Source organism: Papio anubis, chromosome 9, assembly GCF_008728515.1.
Source record: "Papio anubis isolate 15944 chromosome 9, Panubis1.0, whole genome shotgun sequence".
Classification (NCBI taxonomy): domain Eukaryota; kingdom Metazoa; phylum Chordata; class Mammalia; order Primates; family Cercopithecidae; genus Papio; species Papio anubis.
In genome coordinates, this window is record NC_044984.1 from 127,401,972 (window position 1) to 127,429,062 (window position 27,091).

Sequence of the window (27,091 nt, forward strand, 5' to 3'; positions counted from 1 at the left end):
TCTTTCCAGAAGGCTTCTGGGGGAGGGCTCAAGCTGGAGCACATGAAAAACCAGGGGCGCTCCAGCATCTGCCTTCCTTCTCAGGTAACATGAGACTGCTCAAAGAAGGCCACGAGGGACTCGGGGTCACATCCTCTGAGACCACTGTTTCAAGGTGGCCAGGGAGCGTTGCAACGATTCTGGTTATTACAGTTATACGAAGCCAAAGTGTCAGAGGTGTTTGAACCACAGCAACTCCATCTTGTGTTTTTATTATCATTATTTGCTGCTGTTGTTGTTGTTTTTTGAACAGTCTCGCTCTGTCGCCCAGGCTGGAGTGCAATGGCACCATCTCAGCTCACTGCAACCTTCACCTCCCAGGTTCAAGCAATTCTCCTGTCTCAGCCTCCTGAGTAGCTGGGATTACAGGTGCGCACCACCATGCCCGGCTAATTTTTCTATTTTTAGTGATGGGGTTTCATCATGTTGGTCAGGCTGGTCTCAAACTCCTGACCTCATGATCCGCCAGCCACAGCCTCCCAAAGTGGTGGGATTACAGGTGTGAGCCACCACGCTCGGCCTTGTTTTGTTTTTTTGAGACACAGTTTCACTATGTTGCCCAGGCTGGAGTGCAATGCCAAGATCTTGGCTCACAGCAACCTCCGCTTCCCGGGTTCAAGTGATTCTCCTGCCTCAGCCTCCCGAGTAGCTGGGATTACAGGCGCCCGCTACCACACCCGGCTAATTTTTGTATTTTTAGTAGAGATGAGGTTTCACCATGTTGGCCAGGCTGATCTCAAACTCCTGACCTTGGGTAATCTGCCCGCCTCGGCCTCCCAAAGTGCTGGGATTACAGGCATGAGCCACTGCTCCCAGCAACTCCATCTTAAACAAGAGCTGGGTAAAATAAGGCTGAGGCATACTGGGCTGCGTTCCAAGACCGTTAGGCATTCTAAGTCACAGTATGAGACAGGAGGTCAGCATGAGATACAGGTCATAAAGACCTTGCTGATAAAAGTTTACAGTAAGGAAGCCGGCTAAAACCCACCAAAACCACGATGGCAATGAGAGTGACTTCTGGCTGTCCTCACTGCTACAACTTCCACTGTCAGAGGTGGTTGAACTAGGGCAACTCTATCTTGAGTAGGGGTAGATAGAGTTGGGTAAAATAAGGCTGAGACCTGCTGGCCTGCATTCCCTGGGTGTTAAGGCATTCTTAGTCACAGGATGAGATATGAGGTTGGCACAAAATACGTGTCATAAAGACCTTGCTGATAAAACAGGTTGCAGTAAACACGCCAACTAAACCCACCAAAACCAAGATGTGTGATGAGAGCGACCTCTGATTGTCCTCACTGCCCACCAGTGGCCATGGCAACATCAGGAAGTTACCCTATATGGTCTAGAAAGAGGAGGCATGAATAATCCACCCCTTGTTTAGCATATAATCAAGAAATAACCACAAAAATGCGCAACCAGCACCCTCGGGGCTGCCCTGCCTATGGATTAACCATTCTTTATTCCTTTACTTTCCTAATAAACTTGCTTTCACTTTATGCATTCGCCTCGAATTCTTTCTTGTGCGAGATCCAAGAACCCTCTCTTACAGTCTGAGATCCAGACCCCTTTCCAGTAACAAAAGGTCTTGGACTGAAGTACTGACTCCATAGTCTTTAAGTATCCTAGTTATTTAATAGTTGCGGTCTCGGGCTCTTGTAGGGCTGCGGTGGGTTCTGGGAAGTGTAGTTCGCCTGAGTCTCCAGTTCCTTGTCTCTGGGCGGTGTGTGCACGCCAGCGAGGCACTGTGGGAGTCGTAGTACGGGAGGAAAACCCTACACCCTCTCTCGCGGGCCGCAGGAGTTTGGGGGAATCTAGTCGCTAAAGCCCGACATAGTCTTCCGGCTTTGGGCGTGGCCGCGATGCACTCTGGGAGTCGTAGTAGGGGAAGACAGTCCTCCGCTCTTTTGCGCAGGGTCGCAGGAGGTTCTGGGAAGTGTAGTTGCCTGAAGCTCGTGTTCTTTGTCTTTTGGTGATGTGCGCGTGGCCTCAAGGCACCCTGGGAGTTGTAGTGGAGCGGGGAAAGTCATTTGCTTTCTCCAGCGGGGTCGCGGTTGTTTCTGGGAAGTGTGGTTGCCTGAGTCCCGCGTTCTTCGTTTCTCGGCTGGTTGTGCGTGTGGCCGAGAGGCACGCGGGGAGTTATAGAAATCGAAAGCCCTGTGTAGTCTCCCGCGGGGGGCCGCGGTTTTTTCTGGGAAGTGTGGTTTCTGTTTTTTTTTGTTTTTTTGTTTTTTTTTTTTTGAGACGGAGTCTCGCTCTGTTGCCCAGGCTGGAGTGCAGTGGCACGATCTCGGCTCACTGCAAGCTCCGCCTCCCGGGTTCACGCCATTCTCCTGCCTCAGCCTCCCGAGTAGCTGGGACTACAGGCGCCCGCCACCTCGCCCGGCTAGTTTTTTGTATTTTTTAGTAGAGACGGGGTTTCACCGTGTTAGCCAGGATGTGTGGTTTCTTAGGTCCCGAGTTCTTTGTTTCTAGGCTCTGGGGTAGGAGGATAGCCCTATGCTCTGGAGCGCGGGGCCGCGGTGCCTTCTGGGAATTGTAGTTGTCCCAGGCCCTCGTTCTTTGTTTCCTCGCGCGGGAACGCGGCGCTCTGGGAGATCCAGTAGGAACGAAAACCGTATGCCCTTGCGCGCAGGGCCGCATTGGTTTCTGGGAATTGTAGTTTTTGAGGCAGGCGGCGTGCTGGGGTGACGTCCGCGAGGCTTCTGAAGACGCATTCCTGCGACGCCCGCGGTGGGGCCCTCGGGGGCGGCTCCGAGCGTCTGGCCTGTGTAGGCAAGGAAAGGAGCCCCCCGGTCTGCGCCGGCTGGCCCCGGGCGGTGACTCGGTCCGGAGCCCGGGAACGCTACACCCACCTGGCCGGAAGCACAACGGAAACGCGCCGTCCTGCGGCCACTGTTAGGTGGCCGGGTTCTGGGGAGGCGCGCCGTGGCGGGAGGAAGCCGGCGCCGGTGGTCCAGGCGCCCTCTCTCGGGGCCCCGCTGTCTACGTGGGAGGCGCGGAGCGGGGGCCACGGGAATCCCCAGTGCGGGATCTAGTGACTTGGGCGCGGCCTGGCTGGCCCGTTCGCTCAGGGCTCCTTCTCTCTCTGCCAGGTCTGCCATTTTACACTTTTCTGATCTCCTCGGTCCGTTCTGTGAGCTATGTCTCAGGTAAGCTGATGATATATATTGATATATATATATATATTTTTTTTCTTTGAAAGACAGAGACAGGGTCTCCTCCTGTCGCCCAGGCTGGAGTGCAGTGGGGCGATCATAGCGTCCTGTAACCTCGAACTCTTGGCCTCACGTGAGCCAACCCATTGAGCCTGTCTCCTCTTTTCTTTGTGAAGTGCAGCCGTATTTTTCAGGACTTGGGACGTGGCTTTCTCTTACAACCACCTGCCTGGCGGAACCCCAGGACCCTGTCCCCTGTTCCTCCTTTTCAGGTGCTTACACTTAAGTACACATGAAGAGAGTGGCAGGAAGCTCTCCAGATGTGGGCGGGATTTCTGACCTGGCTGGTATGTTTTAGGGTGGGAGGGTGGGGTGCCAGCTGTTACATTGCCTCTTCTTCCCACAGTATTAGAAGGAGGAGTGCTTTGCGTTACTCCAGCGCCCCTTCATTCATTTATTGAATATGTTCTTACTGAACCTCTACTTTCAGTGGTTCCCACAGCGTGATCCTTGGACCAGCAGTATCAGCATCATCTGAGAACTTGTTAGAAATGAATATTCTTGAGTCCTACCCCAGACCTTCTGAATCAGAAACTGGGAATTTGGCCCAGCAATCTAACAGTCCTTCCAAGTGATTCGAACGCTCAACTCATTCTATGTCTTGAGGATGCAGAAGTGACCAAAACAAAATCTCTGAACCCATAGAGCTCTTTTGCTGACATGACATAAGGAACACATTTTTATTCTGATTGGGGCTAAGAGTTTAGCTGGTAATTGTGCTTCACAGCAGTGGGGATAACAGGGTCAACTATTCAAAATGAGTCCCTCATTTTCAGTTCCACTTCTTTGTCCTACTTTTTGTCATACTTCTCTCCAAATTCAGAGGCTTTCTGAGTTTTGCTGGGGAATCCAATTTCCACCTCTGCTGCAGATCTTGCTGTGTAGGAAACAGCTGCTTTATTAGTCAACAGTCTTTAATCACTTTTTTATTAAACTTCAAAACTGTAAAATATAACTGCCATCCATCGGGGGCTGCTACTAGTTTGAGACCTTTTAAATTCTCATTCATGCCTTATAGATCTATGTGGATCACTCAAGTGGTGCAAAACCAGGCTGCAAAGTAAGGGCTTCTATATTTTTCTCCCTAACTCCGAGGGAAAGTGCTTTAGGTTCTGTCCTGGGAGGTGTTACATTCTCTTCTTGCAGAATCAAGATTCTTTACTGCTTATCCTCCTTGTTCTGTGACATTGCCAAAATTACCACTAAGTTTCACAAGTATTTCTTTAGGATTAGGGATGACTGGAACAAACTTGAGACTGTATGCCCCATTTGAAGGGTGCTGCTATTATCTGCTATAGCCAATTATTACCCTGAAGAAATTCTGGCTGAATTATATTAAAATAGGCTGGTATTAAGGAAAATATACATTGTTTATTAACATAAAGGAATACTGTAAAATCTTAAGAATTTTTACAACCAATGCCAAAAATCCATATTGTTCATATGTATAATCCTTTATTTTGAACAAAACTGTAAATTGTCTCAGGTCAGATAATTTATGTTTTTTCTCCTTTTCTCCAGTTACGCAACAAAACACAAAAGCTAGGCTCTTCATTATATAATTACTCAGAATTCTGAAAACTCCCATTGTTGCTACTTAGACACATTGCCTAACCTCCACAGTGAGACTCATTTTATACTTTGATAAGGGAGTCTGGGAGCATGGGTACTGGTCATGCAGATATCTGTATGTCATTTCAGGGGTCAGTGACATTCAGAGATGTGGCCATAGACTTCTCCCAGGAGGAGTGGAAATGGCTTCAGCCTGCTCAGAGAGATCTGTACCGATGTGTAATGTTGGAGAACTATGGCCATCTTGTCTCACTGGGTAATTATTCCTCTTCATCTCCCTCAAGTCAAAATTTGACCTTTAGGGTGGCTGTTAAAATTATCTGGCTGAATATTCCCAAGAGAGGTATGGGGTTTCTTAAAATTAGTAAGATGGGGACGTAAGTGTACCTTATTTTTAGACATTTTAAAAACTTCCATCTGACATTTCTTTTGTGGCCCTTGTTAGGATTCAACGACTGATTTTGAACTTATTTCATTTTCTGCAAGCAGGTCTTTCCATTTCTAAGCCAGATGTGGTTTCCTTATTGGAGCAAGGGAAGGAACCCTGGTTGGGGAAAAGGAATGTGAACAGAGATCTGTTTTCAGGTGAGTGAGTTGGAAGCTGATGGGAAAATTTTTTAAAACCACTCAATTAGTCAATGAGAAAGGAATACTTTTTAATATGTTGATTGGAAAAATTTCCCTTAAAGATACCAGAGATAGGCTGGGTGTGGTGGCTCACACCTGAAATCCCAGCACTTTGGGAGGCCAGGGCAGATGGATCACAAGGTCAGGAGATCGAGACCATCCTGGCTAACACGGTGAAACCCTGTCTCTACTAAAAATACAAAAAATTAGCTGGGTGTGGTGGCGGGTGCCTGTAGTCCCAGCTACTTGGGAGGCTGAGGCAGGAGAATAGTGTGAACCTGGGAGACGGAGCTTGCGGTGAGCCGAGATTGCACCACTGACTCCAGCCTGGGCGACAGAGCAAGACTCCAAAAAAAAAAATACCAGAGATATAAAGACTGAAGTTTCACTTACAACTCCATAAAGGACTACTTCATACCCAGTTCTCTTTGTTTTTTCTGTATTACGTAACAGCTAACATACTCAACCAGTTCTCACTTTATACTTCCTCTACTTTCTCACAGATATCTTTTTTGTTGTCATTGTTCATTCTGTCTGGTCTGTGAATTTCATTTCTTTCTGTTTTTTCCTCCCTTTCTTTCTTCAAATGGACATATATTTCTATTGCCTAAATCCAACCTGAGAAAGAAAGAAAAATTAAAAAGTACATATATTGCTGTTCTATTTAATCACCTGGAAAGGATTAGCTCATTACTCTTTGACTAACTGATATTTATTCCTTCACATACACTCTTAATATTTACAGGAATTTTAATCTTGTCAGTCTTTCTCAAGACTCTCTATTAAATGCTACAGACACTAGAGGGTGTACAAAAGTATAATAACTATCAAGGAATTCATGGCCTAGTGATGTGTCTAAATAACTTGCATTAGATATCCTCAAATTAGCAGTTCAGCAGCGAAAAAAGGAATTTCCAGTGGGCGTTTTAGGCTTGGATAATTTGGATACAGATTTTAGTAGAGAAACAAAAGACAGAAAAGGGTCATTTTTGGAGAAAAGGTGATGAATTCTGTAAGTTCTGAATTTTGTAAGTTCTGTAAGTTCTATAGTTGATTCTACAGCAGATCTTTTTTTTTTTTTTTTTTGAGACGGAGTCTCGCTCTGTCGCCCGGGCTGGAGTGCAGTGGCCGGATCTCAGCTCACTGCAAGCTCTGCCTCCCGGGTTCACGCCATTCTCCTGCCTCAGCCTCCCGAGTAGCTGGGACTACAGGCGCCCACCACCTTGCCCTGCTAGTTTTTTGTATTTTTTAGTAGAGACGGGGTTTCACCGTGTTAGCCAGGATGGTCTCGATCTCCTGACCTCGTGATCCGCCCGTCTCGGCCTCCCAAAGTGCTGGGATTACAGGCTTGAGCCACCGCGCCCGGCCTACAGCAGATGTTTAATGGAGGTACACTGATTTTTAGAGAAAAAAGGAGGAATGCATACATTTTATGAGGCAGCAGCTTAGGACTGATGAAACAGGTGCCATGAAAACTGAGCTGTAGCTTTAAGGAGAGTAGTGGTGGTTACTATGAAATGCTGCAGAGTTCGTTAGGAGAACGTCGAGAAGGATTTGCAAAGGGGGTACTAATGTGGGCTGAAGCCATGAGGTGGAACAGGTGCAGGGAAACTTCGTTTAGTGGGAGCCAATGAGGAAAAATATCCTTTTTGAATTAAAAAATAACAAAACCGATAAAAGTATGTACGAAGGAAGTGAGGAAAAAGGAAAACATGGAAGTTGCCTCTAATTCTACTACTTTTTTTTTTTTCTTTTGAGACAAAGTCTCGCTCTTGTCCCCCAGGCTAGAGTGTGATGGCACGATCTCAGCTCACTGCAACCTCCGCTGTCCGGGTTCAAGCGATTCTCCTGCCTTAGCCTCCCGAGTAACTGGGATTGCAGGCGCCTGCCACCATGCCTGGCTAATTTTTGTATTTTTAGTAGAGACGGAGTTTCACCATGGTCTCGATCTCCTGACCTTATGATCCGCCCGCCTAGCCTTCCCAAAGTGCTGGGATTACAGGCGTGAGCCACTGCGCCCAGCCTGATTCTACTACTTTAACACAGTTCTTGAAGGTTTTATGTGTTCCTTCCAGTATCTTATTTTGAAAATTCTTTTCATTGTGAAATATCACACACAGACAGAAGTAATGCATGAACATACATGTGTACTTAATAAATTACTATAAGGCAAACACCCATGTGACCAAGGTCAATAAGCACAACACTGCTAGGTTTCTTGCAAGCCTTCCGTGTGCTCATCCTCATCCTCCAATAAAGCCAATCATCTCTTTGCTTTTATGGTAAAGTAGCTTCCTTGGTTTTCTTTATAGTTTAATCAGCTCTTTGCATTTGTGTTCACTATAGTTTAGGTTTGTGTGTTTGTGAACTTTATATAGAAAGATTTATAATGTATTTATTGATTTGCTTCTCCAAATTATTTTAAAAATGTTTTTGACTGTGCATGGTGACTCATGCCTATAATTCCAATATTTTGGGAGACTGAGTTGGGAGAATCACTTGAGGCCAGGAGTTTAAGACAAGCCTGGGCAACCTAGAGAGACCCTGTCTCCACAAAAAATTTTTAAAAGCTAGCTAGGCATGTGCCCATAGTTCTAGCTACTTGAGAGGCTGAGGCAAGAGAACCACTTGAGCCTAGGAGTTTCAGGCTGCAGTGAACTGTGATTGTGCCACTGCACTCTAGCCTGGGCAACAGAGCAAGACCCTATTTTTTTAAAAGTTAAAAAAATTTTTTTTTCATTGTACAAGTAAGTATACCACAATTTATTCTTTCTACTATTGAGGGCTTCTTTTTTGCACATTTAGAGATACTGCAAGTAATGTTGTTACTGTGCTTGTATCCTGATACATATTGGCACGTTTCTCTGTGGTTTATATATAGGACTGGAATTGCCAAGTTGGAGGATAATGCACCTCTTTAAGTCATTAGATAATGCCAAAATGTTTTCCAAAGACCCTTGACTGACTTATACTCCCACAAACACAGTAAGTGAATGCCTGTTGGGCATCATAATTTTCACCTATCAGAAGGGTGTGCAGTGGTGGCTCGTGGTTTAAACTTGCATTTGTCAGGCTGTTAATGAAGTTGAGCACCTTTTCACATGTTTATTGAACATGTAGGTATCCCCATCTGCGAAGTACATCTTGAAGATTTTTGCTCATTTATCTACTGGATTCTTTTATTGATTTGTAGAAGTTATATATTTTAGATAGAAATCCTTTGCTAATTATATGTACTTCAAAATCTTTCACATGTGGCTTATTTTGTTTTACCTTCATAGCTTATTTTGATGAACAGAAATTCTTAATTTTAGTGTAGTCAGATGTATCAATCTTTTCCTTTATGTTTAGTATTTTTTTAGCCTGTTTAAGAAATATTTCCCTACAAAGGGATTATGATGAAGACATCTTCCTATATTTTCTTTTTAAAAAGCCTACTTGTTTTGCGATTCACATTTAGATCCATTGTTCACTTTATTTTGTCATGTGAGTTAGTAGTCAACTTTGCTATCTTCTGTATGGAGATCCAGTTATCATAGTACCATTTATTGATACATCAACCCTTTTCCTCACTGTTTTGAAATTAGTTAAATGTCAAGTTTTGTGTTTGTATGTTTCTAGGTTCTCAATCCTCTTTCATTTTTCTCTTTGCTCAAATCCACAGTACCATTTTATTCAGTAAATATTGCTTTTTCCTCTTTGTTTTGGAAAATTAGTTAAATGTCAATTTTTGTGTTTGTATGTTTCTAGGTTCTCAATCCTCTTTCATTTTTCTCTTTGCTCAAATCTATACAGCCTTAGTTATAGATTTAGTGATTAACATTTTATTGTATTTGTCTTACCCCTGCCCCTTTTTTTCTCTGAATTATTTTAAGTAAACAGGGCTACCATTTAAGAGTTGTTGCTGCAATCTAGTGTAGATCTAATTATTACCTGAACTATGTAGGTATCCAGGGAGCTGAGGGAGGTAGACAGATTGGAAATAAAGTGAAGAAGTAGACTCAGAAGGACCTGGCAATTGGCTAGATGTCAGACACGAAGAAGACTGAGAAGTTGTGGTTGACATTAGTCTTTTTGGTGGTTATGATTGTTTCCTTAGTGTAAAAAAAGGATCAGCAAGTTGGTAGGGGAGGAGAAGATTATATTGAGACTTGTTGAGTTTTGGGTTTCTGTGGGATATGAATATATAAATCCAGTAGGCAATTGAGTATCATATTCAAGAGGTTTCAAATGCATATTCCTAAGCCCCACCTTGGAAATTCTAAATTGGTAGGTTTGGGGTGGAACCAAATAATTTGCATTTCTTTCTTTTTTTGGCTAGTCCAAAAAAAAAAAAAAAAAAAAAAAGCAGTGGGAGTGGAGGAGAAACAAAGAAATCTATAACTAGTTGTGATCAATGACTTGTAAACTCCACTGCATTCCGACCAGCCAGAATTTGCATTTCCAACAAATGACCAGATGATGCTGATGCTGAACTAAAGTAGACATTTAGGAGTTACCTGCACAGCTTCTTAAAATTTTGAATTTTCTTTGTAAAATCGTTGCATTCTGTTGTTTATTCTTAAGCAACTTTCCTCAGTTTCTTTTCTAGATTGCTTCTCTATAGGAATGTTAGTGAATTTGTATATTTATATCTCTTTATCTTTATTATAGAAATAAAAATACGGTTGGGTGCAGTGGCTCATGCCTGTAATCCCAGCACTTTGGGAGGCCAAGGTGGGCAGATCACCTGAGGTCAGGAGTTCAAGACCAGCTTGGCTAACATGGTGAAACCCGTCTCTACTAAAATACAAAAATGAGCAGGGTGTGGTGGTGTGCGCTTGTAATCCCAGCTACTCGGGAGGCTGAGGCGGAAGAATCGCTGGAACCTGGGAGGCAGAGGTTGCAGTAAGTCGAGATCATGGGCGACAGCAAGACTTTGTCTAAAAAAAAAAAGAAAAAAAGAAAAAGGAGGGAAGAAAGAAGGGAAGGAGGAAGGGAGGGAGGAAGGAAGGCTCTAAATCTTTCTAGATTTTTTTCCTGCAGATACCATTGTAGTATATAGAATAGTTTCACTGCACTAAAAATTCTCTGTTCTGCCTAATCATCCATTCCTAACCCTTGGCATCTACTGATTTTTGTTACTGTCTCCATAGTTTTGCCTTTTCCAGAATGTTGGAGAGTTGGAATTTACCTTTTCAAAATGGCTTATTTCACATAATAATGCATAGTAATATGCATTTTGGTTACTTGCATGTCTTTTCATGGCTTGATAGCTCATTTCTTTTTAGCACTGTCTGCATGTACTGCAGTTGACTTATCTGTTCACCTACTTAAGGACATCGTGGTTGCTTCCAAAGTTTTGACAATTTTGAATAAAGCACGTGTGTGCAGGTTTTTGTGTGGGCATAAGTTTTCATTTCATTTGGGTAAATACCAAGGAGTGTGACTGCTGGGTCCTATGGTAAGAATATATTTAGTTTTGTAAGAAACTGCCAAAATATCTTCCAAAGTGATTGTACCATTTTGTGTTCCCACCAGCAATGAATGATTGATATTATCATGTGATTTTATTTTTTTTATCATGGTTGGTTGTTGGATTTTGCTGATGCTTTTATTGCTTCTGTTGATATTATGTGATTTTACTTCTTTAGCTTGTTGATGTAATGGATTACAATTTACATTAATTGATTTTCAAATGTTGAACCATTATTTATCCCAGTATACCTGGGATAAATTCCACTTGGTCATGGAGTATAGTTCCCTTTATACATTGTTGGATTAAATTGACTAATATTTTGTTGAGAGTTTTTACATTTATGTTCATGAGAGATACTGGTCTGTCATTTTTATTTTCTTACAATTCCTTTGGCTTTGATATTAGGGCAGTGCTGGCCTTATAGAATGAGTGAGGATTATTCCCTCTGCTTCTATCATCTGGGGATTGGTATAATTTCTTCCTTAAATGTTTGGTAGAACTTACCAGTGAACCTTGATGCTTTTGTTTTTGAAATTTATTAATTATTCATTTGAATTTTTTTTTTTTTTTTTTTTGAGACAGGGTCTCACACACTGTTGTCCAGGCTGTAGTGCAGTGTAGTTGCAATCATGGCTCACTGCAGCCTCAACTTCCCTGGGCCCAGGTGATCCTCCCACCTCAGCCTCCCAAGTAGCTGGGACTACAGGCACACTCCACCATGCCCAGCTCATTGTGCATTTTTTGCAGAAACGGCGTTTCACCATGTTGCCCAGGCTAGTCTTGAATTCCTAGGTTCAAGCAATTCTGCCCACCTTGGCCTCCCAAATTGCTGGGATTATAAGTGTGAGCCACCACACGCAGCCTCGTTTGATTTCTTTGCTATTCAGATAGTTTTCTCCTTATTGTGTGAGCTTTGGCGATGTATGTCTTTCAAGGAATTGGTCCATTTTATCTTTGTTATCAAATTTGTGGGCATAGACTTATTCATGGTATTCCTTTATTATCCTTTTTATATCCATGAAATTTGTACTGAACCCCCTTTCATTGCTGATATTAATAATGTGTGACATCTTTTTTTCTTAATTAGCCTGGCTAGAGGCTTGATTTTAATTATCTTTTCAGAGAACTAGCTTGATTTGGTTGCTTTTCTCTATTAATACCCTATTTTTAATTTCATCAATATTTGTGTTTTTTTTTTTTTTTTTGAGACAGAGTTTCTTTTTGCCCAGGCTGGAGTTCAATGGCACGATCTCGCTCACTGCAACCTCTGCCTCCCGGGTTTGTCTCCTGCCTCAGCCTCCCGAGTAGCTGGGATTCCAGTTGCACGCCACCACGCCCAGCTAATTTTGTATTTTTAGTAGAGATGGAGTTTCACCATGTTGGCCAGGCTGGTCTTGAACTCCTAACCTCCCGTAATCCACCCACCTCAGCCTCCCAAAGTGTTGGGATTATAGACGTGAGCCACCGCGCCCAGCCTATTTTTTTTGAGACAGGATCTTGCTCTGTCACCTAAGCTGGAAAGCAGTGCCACAATCATAGCTCACTGTAACCTAAATTTCCTGGGCTCAAGCCTTCCTCCTCCCTTAGCTTCCAAATAGCTATGAGTACAGACACATGCCAACACTCCTGACTAAATATTTTATTTTTTATTTATAAAGACAGAGTCTTGCTATGTTATCCAGTCTGGTCTTGAACTCCTGTCCTCAAATGATCTTCCCACCTTGGCCTCCCAAAGTGCTGGGATTACAGGTGTGAGCCACTGCACCTGGGCCCTTTGATTTTTATTTCTTTTCTTCTTCCTTTGAATTTAATTTGCTCTTTTTAAAATTTCCTAACATAGAATGTAGATGATTGATTTACATTTTTTCTAATACATTAATTCAATGCTGTAAATTTTTCTTTAAGCACTGCTTTCACTGCATCCCAGATTATCCCACTGAAATACACTATATTTTCGTTTTCATTTAGTTCAAAATATTTTAAAATTTCTTTTTAGATTTCTTGTTCATGTTACTTAGAAGTGTAGTGTTCAGTATCCATGTGTTTTGAGATTTTCCTTTTAATCTTTCTGTTATTGATTTCTGGTTTCATTCCATTGTGGTCTGACAGCACACATTATATGATTTCTATTCTTTGAAATTTGTTAAGATGTGTGTTATGACTAAGAATCTTGGTGAATGTCTTGTGAATTGGAGACGAATGTGTAATCTGTTGTTGCATGAAGTAGTCTACTGATATCAGTTGATTGATGGCATTAAGTTCAGCTATGTTCTTGCTGATTTTCTGCCTGCTGCATCTGTCCAGTTCTGAAAGAGGGGTGTTGAAGTCCCCAACTATAATAGCGCTTTCATCTGTTTCTCCTGTTTTATCAGGCTTTGCCTAATGTATTTTGATGCTCTGTTGTTAGGCACATGCACACTAAGGATTTTTATGATTCTTTCTTGGAGTATTGACCCCTTTATCATTATGCAATGCTCTTCTTTAACCTTGCTCTGAAAGTGATATTGTCCTTGCTCTGAAGTCTGCTGTGTCTGAAATTTCCTTGCTCTGAAGTCTACTGTGTCTGAAATTAATTTAGCTACTCCTGCTTTCTTTTGATAAGTGTTAGTATATAGTATACCTTTCTCTACTCACTTACTCTAAATCTATATGCATCTTCATATTTAATCTAGGTTTCTTGTACACAACATATAGTTGGGTCTTGTTTTATGCTGCACTCTGACAGTGTCTTAAGTTAGTGTATTTAGACTGACTTTTATTTATTTTTAAAATTTATTTATTTTGTGGCTGGGTGCGGTGGCTCATGCCTGTCATCCTGGCACTATGGGAGGGCGAGGCGGGAGGATCACAAGGTCAGGAGAGCGAGACCATCCTGGCTAACGTGGTGAAACCCCATCTATACTAAAGTATAAAAAATTAGCCAGGCGTGGTGGCAGATGCCTATAGTCCCATCTACTTGGGAGGCTGAGGCAGGAGAATAGCATGAACCCGGGAGGTGGAGGTTGCAGTGAGCTGAGATTGCGCCACTGCACTCCAGCCTGGGCGACAGAGTGAGACTGTCTCAAAAAAAAAAAAAAAAAGTATTTATTTTTTTTTAGAGACTGGGTCTCCCCCCATTTCCCAGGATAGATTGCAATGATACAGTTATAGCACACTGCTGTCTCAAATTCCTGGGCTCAAGAGACCCTTTTGCCTCAGTCTCCCAATGTGCTGGGTAAATTATAGGCATGAGGCACCACATCTAACCTCGTGTGTGTGTGTGTGTGTGTTTTTTTTTTTTGAGGTGGAGTCTCACTCTGTAGCCCAGACTGGAGTGCAGTGGCGCAATCTTGGCTCACTGCAACCTCCACCTCTTGGGTTCAAGCAATTCTTCTGCTTCAGCTTCCCGTGTAGCTGAGACTACAGGTGCCCAGCACCACACTTGGCTAATTTTTGTATTTTTAGTAGAGACGGGGTTTCACCATGTTGGCTAGCTGGTCTCGAACTCCTGACCTCAGGTGATCTGCCCACCTCGGCCTTCCAAAGTGCTGGGATTACAGGCACGAGCCTCCGTGCCCGGCCCTCTTTTGTGTTTTTTTTATTAAGCATTTTACATGATTTTATTTTCTCTTCTTCTCTTAGCATATTGATTATACTTCTTTTTCTTGTGGTTGTCCTAAAGTTTGCAATATACATTTTTTTTTTTTTGAGATGGAGTCTTGTTCTGTCGCCCAGGCTGGAGTGAAGGGGCATGATCTCTCCTCACTGCAACCTCCACCTCCTGAGTTCAAAGGATCCTCCTGCCTCAGCCTCCAGAGTAGCTGGGATTACAGGCGCACATGCTACCATGCCTGGCTAGTGGTTTGCATTTTTAGTAGAGATAGGGTTTTGCCATGTTGGCCAGGCTAGTCTCAAACTCCTGACCTTAAGTAATCCACCTGCCTTGGCCTCTCAAAGTGCTGGGATTACAGGCATGAGCCACCACACCCAGCCTACGTTTATAAATAATCCAACCCTACTTTCAAATAATACTATGCCACTTCATATGTATTGCAGGTACCTTATAATAAAATATTTCTTATTATTTTCTCCAGTCCTTAGTATCACTGTTATCATTCATTTCACTTATATGTAAGCTATAATCATAAAATACATTATTATTATTTTGGAGACAGAGTCTTGTTGTGTTGCCCAGGCTGGAATGCAGTGGCACGATCTTGGCTCACTGCAACCTCTGCCTCCCAGGTCCAAGTGATTCTCCTATGTCCGCCTCCTGAGTAGCTGGGACTACAGGTGCGTGCCACCACACACAGCTAATTTTTTGTATTTTATTTTATTTTATTTTATTTATTTATTTATTTTTGAGACGAAGTCTCGCTCTGTCACCCAGGCTAGAGTGCAGTGGCACCATCTCGGCTCACTGCAACCTCCGCCTTCTGGGTTCAAGTGATTCTTCTGCCTCAGCCTCCCGAGTAGCTGGGACTACAGGTGCGCGCCACCACGCCCGGCTAATTTTTTGTATTTTATTTTATTTTATTTATATATTTTTGAGACAGAGTCTCGCACTGTCACCCAGGCTGGAATGCAGTGGCACTATCTCAGCTCACTGCAACCTCTGCCTTCTGGGTTCAAGCGATTCTTCTGCCTCAGCCTCCCGAGTAGCTGGGACTACAGGTGCGAGCCACCACGCTCAGGTAGTTTTTGTGTTTGTAGTAGAGACAGGGTGTCACCATATTGGTTGGTCTCGAACTCCTAGACCTCATCATCCGCCCGCCTCGGCCTCCCAAAGGGCTGGGATTACAGGTGTGAGCCACTGCACTCGGCCTTATATTTTATTTATTTTTTGAGGTGGGAGTCTTGCTCTGTCACCCAGGCTGGAGTGCAATGGCTCACTGCAGCCTCTGCCTTTTGGGTTCCAGAGATTCTCCTGCCTCAGCTTCCTGGGTAACTGGGATTACAGGTGCACGCCACCACGCCTGGCTTTTTTTTTTTTTTTTTTTTTTTTGAGAGATGGAATCTCGCTGTCGCCCAGGCTGGAGTGCAGTAGCGCGATCTTGGCTCATTGCAAGCTCTGCCTCCCGGGTTCACGTCATTCTCCTGCCTCAGCCTTCTGAGTAGCTGGGACTACAGGCGCCTGCCACCATGCCTCGCTAATTTTTTGTATTTTTTATAGAGACAGGGTTTCACTGTGGTCTCGATCTCCTGACTTCGTGATCCGCCTGCCTCAGCCTCCCAAAGTGCTGCGATTACAGGCGTGAGCCATTGCACACGGCCTAATTTTTGTATTTTTAGTAGAGGTGGGGTTTCATTATGTTGGCCAGGCTGGTCTCAAACTCCTGACCTCAGGTGATCTGCCCGCCTGGGCCTCCCAAAGTGCTGGGATTACAGGTATGAGCCACCATGCCTGCCCAGTTGTTTGTATTTTAGTACGGATGGGGTTTCACCATGTTTTCCAGGCTGGTCTCAAACTCCTGATGTCAGGCAATCCACCCACCTTGGCTTCCCAAAGTGCTAGGATTACAGGCGTGAGCCACTGTGCTCGGCCAATACATTGTTATTATTTTGAACAAACTATTGTCTGTGAGGTTAATTAAAAATAAGAAAAATAAGGCTGGGTGCAGTGGCTCACACTTGTAATCTCAGTACTTTGGGAGGCTTAGGTGGGAGGTGCTTGAGCCCAGGAATTTGAGGCTGTGGTGAGATACAATCCCAACACTGTTCTCTAGCCTGGGCAATACAGCAAGACACTCAAGACCCTGTCTTTTAAAAAAATAAAATATTTATTTTACTTTTACTTATTTCTTCTTAAATAGTATTCCTTTCTTTATGTAGGTCTGAGTTTCTGACCTGTATCATTTTCCATCTCTCTGAACTTCTTTCAACATTTCTTTCAGGGCAGGTCTACTGGCAACAGATTCCTTTAAAAAACTTTTATTTTTTGTAAGAGAGTAATTTCTCCACTTTTGAAGGACAATCTTACAGGCTACAGAATTGTGGGCTGGAGAGTTTTTTTTTTTCCTCTCAGCACTTTAAAGATTTTACTACACTCTGTTATTTTTCATGGTTTTTGAGAAGATCTGATGTATGGTAGTCCTCCCCTATCTTCAGGGGATATTTTCAAAAACCTCCGATGTATGCCTGAAACTGCAGGTGGTGTTGAACCTCATTGCCATTGGTTAGAATATGTTTCTGTTCATGTCTTCCATCCAAAAATGTAATGCCTTTTCCGTTTTCCTTTTTTTTCCCCTTTTTGACAGGGTCTCACTTTGTCACCCAGGCTGGAGTGCAGTGGTGTTGTCATAGCTCACTGCAACCTCAAGCTCCTGGGCTCAAGTGATCCTTTCACCTCAACCTCCTTAGTAGCTGGGACCACAGGTGCATGCCACCACACTTGGCTAATTAAAAAAACATTTTTTTAGAGATGGGTACTCAAATCTTGCCCAGCTGGTTGCAAACTTCTGGCCTCAAGCACTTAGGCAATCCCCTTGTCTTGGCCTCCCAAAGTTCTGGGATGACAGGGATGAGCCACCTTCCCTGGCCCTTTTACACCTTAACTAAGCACTTCTGCACTGTGGTTGTAACTTTTGCAGTTTGAGGTGCAACAGCAAAACTAGCTGAATTGCTTTTTTTCTTCCTCATATGAATAGAAGACTCATTCTGCTGTAATCTTAGCAACCTCAGCATATGAGAGGGTTTTTCCTTGTTAAATGGAGAAGAAATTTCACATTTTCACATTAAGCACTTTGTAGCTTCTGTTTGGCATATCTGAATTGCCAGCATCGCTACTCTCATGCTTTGGGGCCATGATTAAGTAAAATAAGGGTCAGTTGAACACAAGCACTACGATACTGCATCAGGGGATCTGACAGCAACTAAGTGACTAACAGGTGGGTAGCTCCGCAGCGTAGATATGCCAGGCAAAGGGATGATTCACATCCGGGGTGGGATGGAGCCACACTTCTCAGAATGGTGTAGTTTAAACATGAATGATTTCTGGAATTTTCTATTTAATACTTTTAAATATTGAACAAAGGTAACTGAAATGATGAAAAACTACAGATGAGAGGACTACTGTAATTCCCAGCCTTGTTCCTTTATAGGTAAGGTTTTTTTTCCTTTTACTTCTTTCTTCTTTATATTTGATTTTCTGAAATGGGAATATGATATGCCTAATTGCAGGTTTTGTGTGTGTGGGGGGGGCGAGGGGGCACTTATCTTGCTTGGTGTCCTCTGTGTTTCCTGGATCTGTGGTTTGGTTTATGACATTAATTTGGGGAAATTCTCCATCATCATTTCCTCAAATACTGCTTCTATTCTTCCTTCTCTTTTAGTGTTTCTATTATGCATATGTTACACCGTTTGTAGTTGTCCCATAGTTCTTGGATAATTTTTTTTCCCTCAATATTTTCTCTCTTTTTCAGTTTTGGACGTTTCTATTGAGATATCCACACACAATACTCATGAGCCTATTGAAAGCATTCTTTATTTTCATTACAGGAATTTTTATTTCTAGTATTTCTTTTTGATTCTTTCTTAAAATTTTCATTTCTTACATTATGCATCTTGTCTTGCATCTTGTGTACTTTTTCTCAATAAAACTGTTAGTGTATTAATCATAGTTTCTTAAATTCCTGGACTGATAATTCCAACATCCCTACCATATCTGTCTCAGATTCTGATGCTTATTCAGTCTGTTCAAACTTTTTTTTTTTTTTGCCATTTAATATACCTCATAATTTTATGTTGAAGGGTGGACATGATGTACTGAGTAAAAGAAACTGCCTTTCGTAATGTAGTGGTAAGGTGTTGGGGGAAGAGAAGCATTTTGTAATCTTAAAATTATGGTGAGCCTGGGCTTCTGGACTAAGAACTTAATTAGTTCTTTTTTTTTTTCCCCACCTTATGTGGGACAGGATGGCTAGAAGGGGCTGGAGTAGGATATTTCCCTTTCCCTTAGTGGAAGGCTAGAGCTGGCTAGAGTTTGGTATTTCCTTTCCCAAGGGTAGGTTAGGCTCTGGTAAAATATTTTCTCCTGAGGGCAGGCCTTGTTAAGAATGGAATACTCTGGTCTATTTTAAAAAATGGCTATTTCTATCTTAGCCCTTCCAAAAACACAGGGGAAGTTTTCTCCAATACTCACTCTGAAAACAGGATAGAGCTCCTGAAGGTAAAACTCACAGAACCCTAGGGACACCCAAGACTAGAGTTTTGAACCACAGACTTGTCCACACTGAGCTTCCAGCTATTCATCAATTACAGCGCAAGTTCTCCTGTCCCAGCACTGGTTCCTGCAGAGGTTTCTGCCTGTGGGTTTCTCTTCTGGTGAGCTGTCACTCACCATATCTTCCTGTCTCATTTTGGGGGCAGTTGTTTGCCCTGTTACTGCACTTCTCTGAGGGATCTTACAAGAGTTTAGTTTGTTCAACTTTTCACTTGTTGTTAGGACAGAGTAGTGACTTCTTTTTTTTTTTTTTTTTTTTTGAGACGGAGTCTCGCTCTGTCGCCCAGGCTGGAGTGCAGTGGCACGATCTCGGCTCGCTGCAAGCTCCGCTTCTCGGGTTCACGCCATTCTCCTGCCTCAGCCTCCTGAGTAGCTGGGACTACAGGCACCCGCCACCGTGCCCGGCTAATTTTTTGTATTTTCAGTAGAGACGGGGGATCACTCCTGACCTTGTGATCCGCCCGCCTCGGCCTCCCAAAGTGCTGGGATTACAGGCGTGAGCCACCGTGCCCGGCATAGAGTAGTGACTTCTAAGATCCTTGTAAGTCAGACTGGAAACTGCAAGTCTCCCTGCCATCATTTTCCATAATTTCCTTCTTCCTGTATTGATCTTAAATAACGTTGGCGACAGAAGATATTGGGCCGTTTTCCCAAGAAAAGAGTGAATACATCTAAAAAATTTCCTTTGAGTATATTACTTGCTGGTTTATCAAATGAATCCTTTATTACATCAAGAATGAAACCTTGGTGGCTCATGCCTGTAATCCTAGCCCTTTGGGAGGCTGAGGCGGGCAGATTGCCTGAGCTTAGCAGTTCGAGACCAGCCTGGGCAACACGGTGAAACCCTGTCTCTACTAAGATACAAAAATCAATGAATCAATCAAACCATTAGCCAGGCGTAGCAGTGTGTGCCTGTAGTCCCAGCTACTCGGGAGGCTGAGGCAGGAGAATTCCTTGAACCTGGGAGGCAGCGGCTGCAGTGAGCCAAGATTGTGTCACTGGACTCCAGTATGGGTGACAGAGCGAGACTCTGTTTTTTTTTTTTTTTTTTTTTTTTCGAGATGGAGTCTCCCTCTGTCCCCCAGGCTGGAGGGCAGTGGCACGATCTTGGCTCACTGCAAGCTCCGCCTCTCGGGTTCACGCCATTCTCCTGCCTCAGCCTCCTGAGTAGCTGGGACTACAGGCGCCCACCACCACGCCCAGCTAACTTTCTATATTTTTTAGTAGAGACGGGGTTTCACCGTCTCTACTGAACATGTTTCACCGTGTTAGCCAGTGATCTGCCCACTTCGGCCTCCCAAAGTGCTGGGATTACAGGCGTGAGCCACTGCACCCGGCTGAGACTCCGTTTCTTAAAAAAAAATGATAAAAAGAAACCTTGTATCCATAGGCTTTTAATAAGCACTGAATTTCCTCAAATCCATTTAGCATCTATTAAAAAGAGTATGGAGGTATAGTAGGAGATGGGAAGAGGTGAGGTGATTGAGGAAGGGAAGTGGGTGAAGGGACATGTAATTAGCATTCTACTTTTATATCTTCAACATTGTTTTCTTGATTGTGTTTTTTTACTCTCATTGTTGTGAGAAATCATATGGCAAATAATACACTAAATCTGTGGAATTAACCCCATTTTTTCTTTTTTCTTTTTAATTGACACAATCACTGTACATGTTTATGAAGTACAATGTGATGTTTCAATACATGTATACATTGTATAATGATCATATAAAGTTAATTAGCAAATCCATTATCTCAAACGTGTATCATTTCTATGTGACAAGAACATTAAAAACTTCTCTCTTCTATTTTGAAAGATACTTATTAACTATAATCACCCTACCATGCAAGAGAACACTTGAGCTTATTCTTCATATCTAATGATAACATCGTACCTGTCCAACAACCCCCCCCTTTTTTTTTTAAAGACAGGGTGACATTCTGTTGCCTGAATTCCTGGGTTCAAGCAGTCCTTCCACGTTACTCTGCCAAGTAGCTAGAAGTACAGATGCACACTACTATGCTTAAATTTTTTTTTTGGTAAAGACACAGGTCTCACTTTGTCACTATGTTGTTCAGGCTGGTCTCAATTGAACTCCAGGACACAAGTGATCCTCCAGCCTCAGCCTCCCAAAGTGTTCAGATTACAGGCATGAGCCACACCCGGCCCCAACAGCTTTTTCTATTTTTTGTTTTTTAAATGTCCAGGTTCACTTGGTATATTTCAGTTCCCAACAAATTTCCTTGAAGCACTGCTAGATGAAGCCTTATCTACTGCAGTGGATTTTTATATCTGATCTCTGGTCTTTGATACAATTTTTACCCTAAGTATAATGAGCGTGTTCTTGTGTCTTATATCAATATTTTCTTCTGTGTTCTCTTTCCCTATTTCTATCCTCAGTTCCTCACGTTACATCTACAGGGCTCTTATTTAGGTACTCAGTAGATACAGAGTTGGTTTAAAGAAGAGGCAAGAAAGGAATTTAAAGTTTTATCTGTATTGACATAATTATTTTAATAGCTGTCTCACTGCCTTCCCTATCTTAATCTTTCATGTATCTTGTGTACCTACTGTATAGGTACAGATCTTGATCCACTGTTGAGATATGAATTAAATACTTCATCAAAGAAATGTACATTCTACTTTTCCTTAAAGCTTACAGTGAGAGTGATAACAGATAACATTTTTCCCAAAGTGTCAATGTACATTTGACTGAAATGAAAAATACATTTTTAGATGTTACTGGGAATTTTAAACTTATGTAAAAGTTGTTAGTACAAAGAATGCCCACATTCATCTTTGCTTATACCCATTTGCCTTATCATTTGACGTATGATTTTTTTTCCTGAAACATTTGAGAATAGGTTTTATATATTATGGCCTTTTACCGCTATACACTTAAGTGTAGGTTTCCTAAAGATATGAATTTTTTTTTTGAGATGGAGTCTTGCTCTGTCACTCAGGCTGGAGTGCAGTGGCACAGTCTTGGCTCACCGCAACCTCTACCTCCAAGGCTCAAGCGATTCTCCTGCCTCAGCCTCCTGAGTACCTGGGACTACAGGTGCATGCCACCATGCCCGGCTAATTTTTTTTTTTTTTTTTAGACAGAGTCTCACTCAGTGGCCCAGGCTGGAGTGCAGTGGCGCGATCTTGGCTCACTGCAAGCTCCGCCTCCTGGGTTCACGCCATTCTCCTGCCTCAGCCTCCTGAATAGTTGGGACTATAGGCGCCTGCCACTACTCCCAGCTAATTTTTTTGTATTTTTCATAGAGACAGGGTTTCACTGTGTTAGCCAGGATGGTCTTGATCTCCTGACCTCGTGATCCGCCTGTCTCGGCCTCCCAAAGTACCGGGATTACAGGCGTGAGTCACCGTGCCCGGCAATGTTTTGTATTCTTAGTAGAGACAGGGTTTCTCCGTGTTAGCCAGGCTGATCTCAATCTCCTGACCTCGTGATCCGCCTGCCTTGGCCTCCCAAAGTACTGAGATTACAGGTGTGAACCACTGCGCCTGGCCAAGAGTATGAATGTATTTTTAAGGAGACATTTCATATTATTTCAAAATTCTGTTCCCATTTAAAAATGATGAAGTCCATTGTTAAAATTTAGCATGGAGAAAATTAGGGCTTATGTTTGGCAAACACATTTGATATTAAGACACTGTATTTTTCTTTACAATTTTCATTTTAGGTTAAAGGTTACTCATGTTACATGAGTAAATTGTGTGTCATGGGGGTTTGGCGTACAGATAATTTTGTCACCCAGGTAATCAGCACAATGCCCGATAGGTTTTTAATCCTTACCCTCCTCCCACCTTCCACCGTCAAATAGGTCCCAGAAAAGACATAATTGTATCAAATATGAGCTTCATAATAGTTCACAGGGTAGAGTTGGAGTGAGGATCATAGGCTAGTTTTCAGAGAAACTGCTTTTTTTTTTCTTTTAGAGTAAGTTACTGTAAGATGTTCCAAAGGCACTAAATGAACAGAATCTAATGTCTTTGTGCAATCTGATGAACACTTGCAGTGTTTAGTAGCAGCATTATGAAATTGCCATTTTTAGATAATTCTGGCAGTAAGTACCATTTAAATGGTAGTGAAGAAGACTAGCAACCTGTTCTTCACAAATACTTATCTTTCTGATAGCTCTATTTTCCCCGCTCTTTCAATTGCTTATATTTACTCTTTCTCCTTATTTACCTATATCTCTATCTCTATTTGATCTTAAGTTCTTCTGGGCATACTACTCAAGATTTCAGTCACAGCTGTGAAAGCTGTTACTGATATGATTTTTAAAAACTTCATTCTGTTGCTAAAGAAGGGAGAAATGGCCTTATTTTATTCAATACAGGAAAAATGAACATTCACTTCTTTTTGTTATCTTTCAGTTTCAGAGTCAAGTGGTGAGATCAAAGACTTTTCACCAAAAAATGTCATTTATGATGACTCATCCCAGTATTTGATCATGGAAAGAATTCTGAGTCAAGGCCCTGTGTATTCCAATTTTAAAGGAGGCTGGAAATGCAAGGATCATACAGAGATGCTGCAAGAAAATAAGGGATGTATTAGGAAAGTAACAGTCTCTCATCAAGAAGCCCTGGCTCAACATATGAATATCAGTACTGTGGAGAGGCCCTATGGATGCCATGAATGTGGAAAAACTTTTGGTCGACGCTTTTCCCTGGTGTTACACCAGAGGACTCATACTGGAGAGAAACCATATGCATGTAAGGAATGTGGCAAAACCTTTAGCCAGATTTCAAACCTTGTGAAACATCAAATGATACATACTGGAAAGAAACCCCATGAGTGTAAGGATTGTAATAAAACATTCAGTTACCTTTCATTTCTTATTGAACACCAGAGAACGCACACTGGGGAGAAACCTTATGAATGTACTGAGTGTGGAAAGGCCTTTAGCCGTGCCTCCAACCTCACTCGACATCAGAGAATTCATATAGGAAAGAAACAATATATATGTAGGAAATGTGGTAAAGCATTTAGCAGTGGCTCAGAACTCATTCGCCACCAGATTACACATACTGGAGAGAAACCTTATGAATGCATTGAATGTGGGAAGGCATTTCGCCGTTTCTCACACCTTACTCGACATCAAAGCATCCATACAACCAAAACCCCGTATGAATGTAATGAATGTAGGAAAGCTTTCCGTTGTCACTCATTCCTTACTAAACATCAGAGAATTCATGCTGGAGAAAAGCTCTATGAATGTGATGAATGTGGTAAAGTTTTCACTTGGCATGCATCCCTTATTCAACATATGAAGATTCATACTGGAGAGAAACCCTATGCATGCGCTGAATGTGATAAAGCCTTCAGCCGGAGCTTTTCCCTCATTCTACATCAGAGAACTCATACTGGAGAGAAACCCTATGTATGTAAGGTATGCAACAAATCCTTCAGCTGGAGCTCAAATCTCGCTAAACATCAGAGAACACACACTCTTGACAACCCCTATGAATATGAAAATTCATTTAATTACCACTCATTCCTTACTGAACACCAGTGAATTTACACTGCAGAGAAAAACTACGAATGTATGAAATTTTTTTTAAAGAAGTATAATGCCTTACTTTTACTTCAGAGAACTCTTGGAAAGAAGCCTTATGTGAGAGTGATGAATGTGAAGTAATATGGCCCACAATTTATTCAACATCCTGGAGGAAAAAAACCCAGAAATATGTGGAAAAGCCATTAATAACTGCTCTTTTTCTTTTTTCTTTTTCCCCAATAACAAGGTGAAATCAATATTGTTGAGAAGATTCTTCTTCCATCTGGAAATATTGAGAAGACTTCATTTGGTAGGATTCCCTTACTCTACATGTATAAATTCCTACCAAGAAAGAATACATATCCAATAGATTGGAGAAAGCCAGAGATTATTAGCCCTCATTCTGCAACTGTCAACCAGGACAGAATGCATGGGCAAGGCATGAGCTTTACAAAGATGTACTTTGGAGATCAGGATATTCATGTTTAAGTAAAGTGATACAAACACAGTGATTCGGGAACGCCTTCATTTACAATGCAACACTTAAATTTTAATACTCTCGTAAGAGAAAAAGCAACTGTATAAAAGAATGTAGAGTAACTGCAATATTTCAAACCTGTATCAGAGAACTACACTGTGGGAAAACTATCATTGTAACGAGTGTAGCAAAATCATCTTAGGTATCTGAAAAGTCATACTGGATGGAATCTGGGAGAAAGGGTTCTATTTTCAGGGAAGGGGGATTGCTTTCTGTTTTTTAAGTGAATTCAGAAAATGTTATAAATAAATCTTTTGGTTTATTATAAATCTTCTACTTGCTGATTTTTTCCCACAGCATGTGATTCCGAAAGTGTAACTACAATACTGACATAAAAAAAAAGAGTAGTGTTTTTTTTTGTTGTTGAAACATACAAACATAACTAGAAGTGTTTTTAGGTGTTTTATGGTTTTAACTTTCAGACCGAGTTTGGATTTAAGGTAATGCTAACTGACAGTTATCCTTGAATCTGACTATAGACAGTTGTTATTCAGTGTGAAATAAGTATAAATAAGATACATCACAGAAAATTACCAAGGTACTCCTCCTGTTTTGTTCCATGTACAGTAAAACCACTCTTTTGTAAGCATGTGTTTAAAACTGTTCTGGCATTATCAGCTGCCCAGCTGGCAAAGCTCACACCATCAGGGTGAGTTGGCTTTAATGAGGAAGGTAAGCAATTTTATTTTGTAGAAAGAGAAGTAGAGAATATGAATAGGAATGAATTTAGCATTAATGGCTGCATTGAGGGCACATTTGTAGAAGGTGTTATTAAATCCAAGTAGTTTTGTAAGATCTGAAATTTATAAAAGTTTTAGCCCAAAAACACCTTATTTACATGAACTAGAGTTCTAAATACATTATTGGAAGTATATTTCTTCAAACCTGCCATTGGCATGCCATATTGGTACATACATTTAGAAGCTTCTCAACTTTCCATAAGAGTTGTTCAGGAGGGGCTGATTTATCTTACAATAGTGTACAGTCAAATACAAGCAGCATGCCTTATTACATATGGGTATGTAATACTTGATTTGGTTTTCTCAGGCAGCAATGGTTTGTATCAGGGTAAAAATCAAGTTACACTGTCAACAATATTAGGATATGAAAAACTCATTTATTTATTTATTTAAGGGTATACTGGATTTCTCCCATTATCTGCTCCACATCTACTCTCCTTCCTACTGTTTACTCTGTGGGGATGCACCTCATGAACTATATTAGAGGTCATCAAGCTACAGCCCATGGGCCAGGTATTTCATTTACATAGTCTATGGCTCCTTACCTCTACAACTGAAGAGTTTAATATACTGCCATAAAGGCTAAACATTTACTATCTAGCCCTTTACAGAAAAACTTGGCCAACCCCTGACTACATCAAATCTTTGCGCTCTAGTTTTTGTTTAGGGCAGCCAACGTTGAGAACGTTTATTTTGGAGCAATCTCCAATTGAGCAAAGTGACACAAACAATGATTTTGGAATGCCTTCATTTACAATGCAATGCTTACATTTTAATACTCTTGTAGGAGAAAAAGCAACTGTATAAATGAATGTAGAGTGACTTTCTGCAGCATTTTGAACCTACTTCAGAGAATTACACTGTGGGAAAACTACCATTGTAATGAGTGTAGCAAAATCTTCTTAGGTATCTGAAAAGTCATACTGGATGGAATCCAGTGTCCAATCTTTTGGCATCCCTGGGCCACACTGGAAGAACTGACTTGGGCCACATATAAAATACATGAACACTAATGACAGCTATCAGTTATTGTGGCTCAGGAAAATTCTTCTGGTGTAGCCCAGGGAAGCCAAAAGATCGGATACCCCTGATTTAGAAGGAGATGTAAATATTAGAATGAATTACTATTATGTTCATTTTGTTCCCTTAGCCAGAGAAAGGCCAAAAGACGCTCCCATCAGGGTATTAAGAAAT

The 27,091-nt window shown here is 41.9% G+C and overlaps 2 protein-coding genes across 21 annotated transcripts in view; one reads left to right on the forward strand and one right to left on the reverse strand.

Moving 5' to 3' along the window:
• The first annotated feature begins 2,466 nt into the window (after positions 1 to 2,466).
• On the forward strand, positions 2,467 to 25,426 carry ZNF140 (zinc finger protein 140). 14 transcript variants are annotated; one of them, XM_031650971.1, is made up of 7 exons: positions 2,467 to 2,933; positions 3,132 to 3,188; positions 3,467 to 3,541; positions 4,273 to 4,314; positions 4,956 to 5,082; positions 5,313 to 5,411; positions 23,496 to 25,426. In XM_031650971.1, the coding sequence occupies exons 3-7, from the start codon at positions 3,515 to 3,517 to the stop codon at positions 24,635 to 24,637; spliced, it is 1,437 nt and encodes a 478-aa protein (XP_031506831.1). In that variant the 5' UTR covers positions 2,467 to 2,933; positions 3,132 to 3,188; positions 3,467 to 3,514; the 3' UTR covers positions 24,638 to 25,426. The 14 variants fall into 14 exon arrangements, with proteins under 14 accessions (XP_031506831.1, XP_031506830.1, XP_031506835.1 ...); XM_031650972.1 differs by having other exon boundaries at positions 2,793 to 2,807; XM_031650970.1 differs by having other exon boundaries at positions 2,467 to 3,188.
• ZNF891 (zinc finger protein 891) overlaps positions 5,854 to 27,091 on the reverse strand; it is a 43,299-nt gene continuing 22,061 nt past the window's right edge. For all 7 annotated transcript variants that reach the window (XM_021923211.2, XM_021923209.2, XM_031650969.1 and 4 more), the window contains one exon: positions 5,854 to 6,071. In XM_021923211.2, coding sequence (XP_021778903.2) covers positions 6,002 to 6,071 — 70 coding nt within the window. In that variant the 3' untranslated portion in view covers positions 5,854 to 6,001. The remainder of the gene's footprint in view (positions 6,072 to 27,091) is intronic.